General features: G+C 54.6%; 1 protein-coding gene across 1 annotated transcript; it reads left to right on the forward strand.

Moving 5' to 3' along the window:
• Window positions 1–104: 104 nt before the first annotated feature.
• H310_01454 (hypothetical protein) lies at window positions 105–884 on the forward strand (the record flags this gene model as incomplete). The annotated part of the gene is made up of 1 exon (XM_008864559.1): window positions 105–884. The coding sequence occupies one exon, from the start codon at window positions 105–107 to the stop codon at window positions 882–884; it is 780 nt and encodes a 259-aa protein (XP_008862781.1).
• Between the last annotated feature and the right edge of the window lie 367 nt (window positions 885–1,251).

Consider the following 1,251-nt stretch of genomic DNA (forward strand, 5'->3'; position numbering starts at 1 on the left):
TCCCAATCGACAATGAGGTCGTCGAAAAACCCAGTACGAACACTGATCTGGAGTTTCCACCAATCAGTGATCGTGACATGGTAAATTCGGAGTTAAACCGTCCAATGGCGACGTTTGACGCGGATTCGTCACGTCCAATCAGCAATCAAAACGTGGGGGGAGTTTCCCCATTGGCTGATGGAACCGACGTTGCGACACCGCCTGCACCTTCTCGGTCTGCGGACGCAAGTGGACCCACACGCCCTCCCCTGGACTACAACAAGGTGATCCGTGGTCTTACCGCTGCGTCGAATCGGCACACTAAGACAACTTTTGTCCCGCCATCTGCCGACGCCATCGCAGCGATCCAGTTGGAGCTCGCCAAGCCCAAAAAGGATCGCGTCGATGTGCTCGACCAAATTAGCCTTGCTCGGCCATACTCGCCTAAAGTGGCTATGGCTCGCTTCACCGTAGACACGGGTGATGTACTAGCTGCGCAGTTGCACGAAGCGATCATGTCGTCGCTGTTTACAAGCACGCAAACCGACGCCGTCAAGGCGTTCCTGCTTGATTTCGTCCAAGTCACACGGCTTGGGCGTGGCGGCATTTTGTTTTCTGTAACGTCGTCGAGTGTGCGAAAGGCGCTTGGAGGTCAATACCTGTCCATCCTGGGAAAGCGCTACCTCATCCCAGTGCAAGAGGAACACCCCCTAGACTATCTGTGCTACATGGACGTCACGGGCATCCGTGACAACTTTGATGCCACGCAATTCTACCGTAAGCTGACCCAGCTTGGCGTGGATGTTGCATATCAAAGCCATCGCGCGGTCATCCCTGGACGGGCTGCCATACGAACGCGTGGCGAGCTTACTTCGCGGATGGGTCAATCCCGAAGGAACTCATGATCCACGGCGTGCCCATCAACCATATCAAATATCAAAAATTCCATCACCGGGTCTTTATTTAAGGCACAAAAGGGACGCCTTTCCACGGTGTAAACGGTGTATCTCTACACTGCTTAGATCTCGAAGTTAAACGTACCAGAGACACCTCGATGGAACAGCACCCCGACATCGATACGGCGACTCAACCGACACCCCCTTGTCGAGTTGACCTAGTATCAAACGCGTCGAAAAAGCCTATAAACGACACGACCGTAAGTCAGCCGAACTCGAGTCGTACGGCAGCGGAGAGGACACACCCGGAAGTTGCGCACACTACTGGTGTCTTTGCTTCGTCGCTTCAGCGCTCCATCGCGGGCACGGAGGCGAC

This window comes from Aphanomyces invadans, assembly GCF_000520115.1.
Source record: "Aphanomyces invadans strain NJM9701 unplaced genomic scaffold supercont1.2, whole genome shotgun sequence".
NCBI classification, from domain to species: Eukaryota; Oomycota; class Saprolegniomycetes; order Saprolegniales; family Verrucalvaceae; genus Aphanomyces; species Aphanomyces invadans.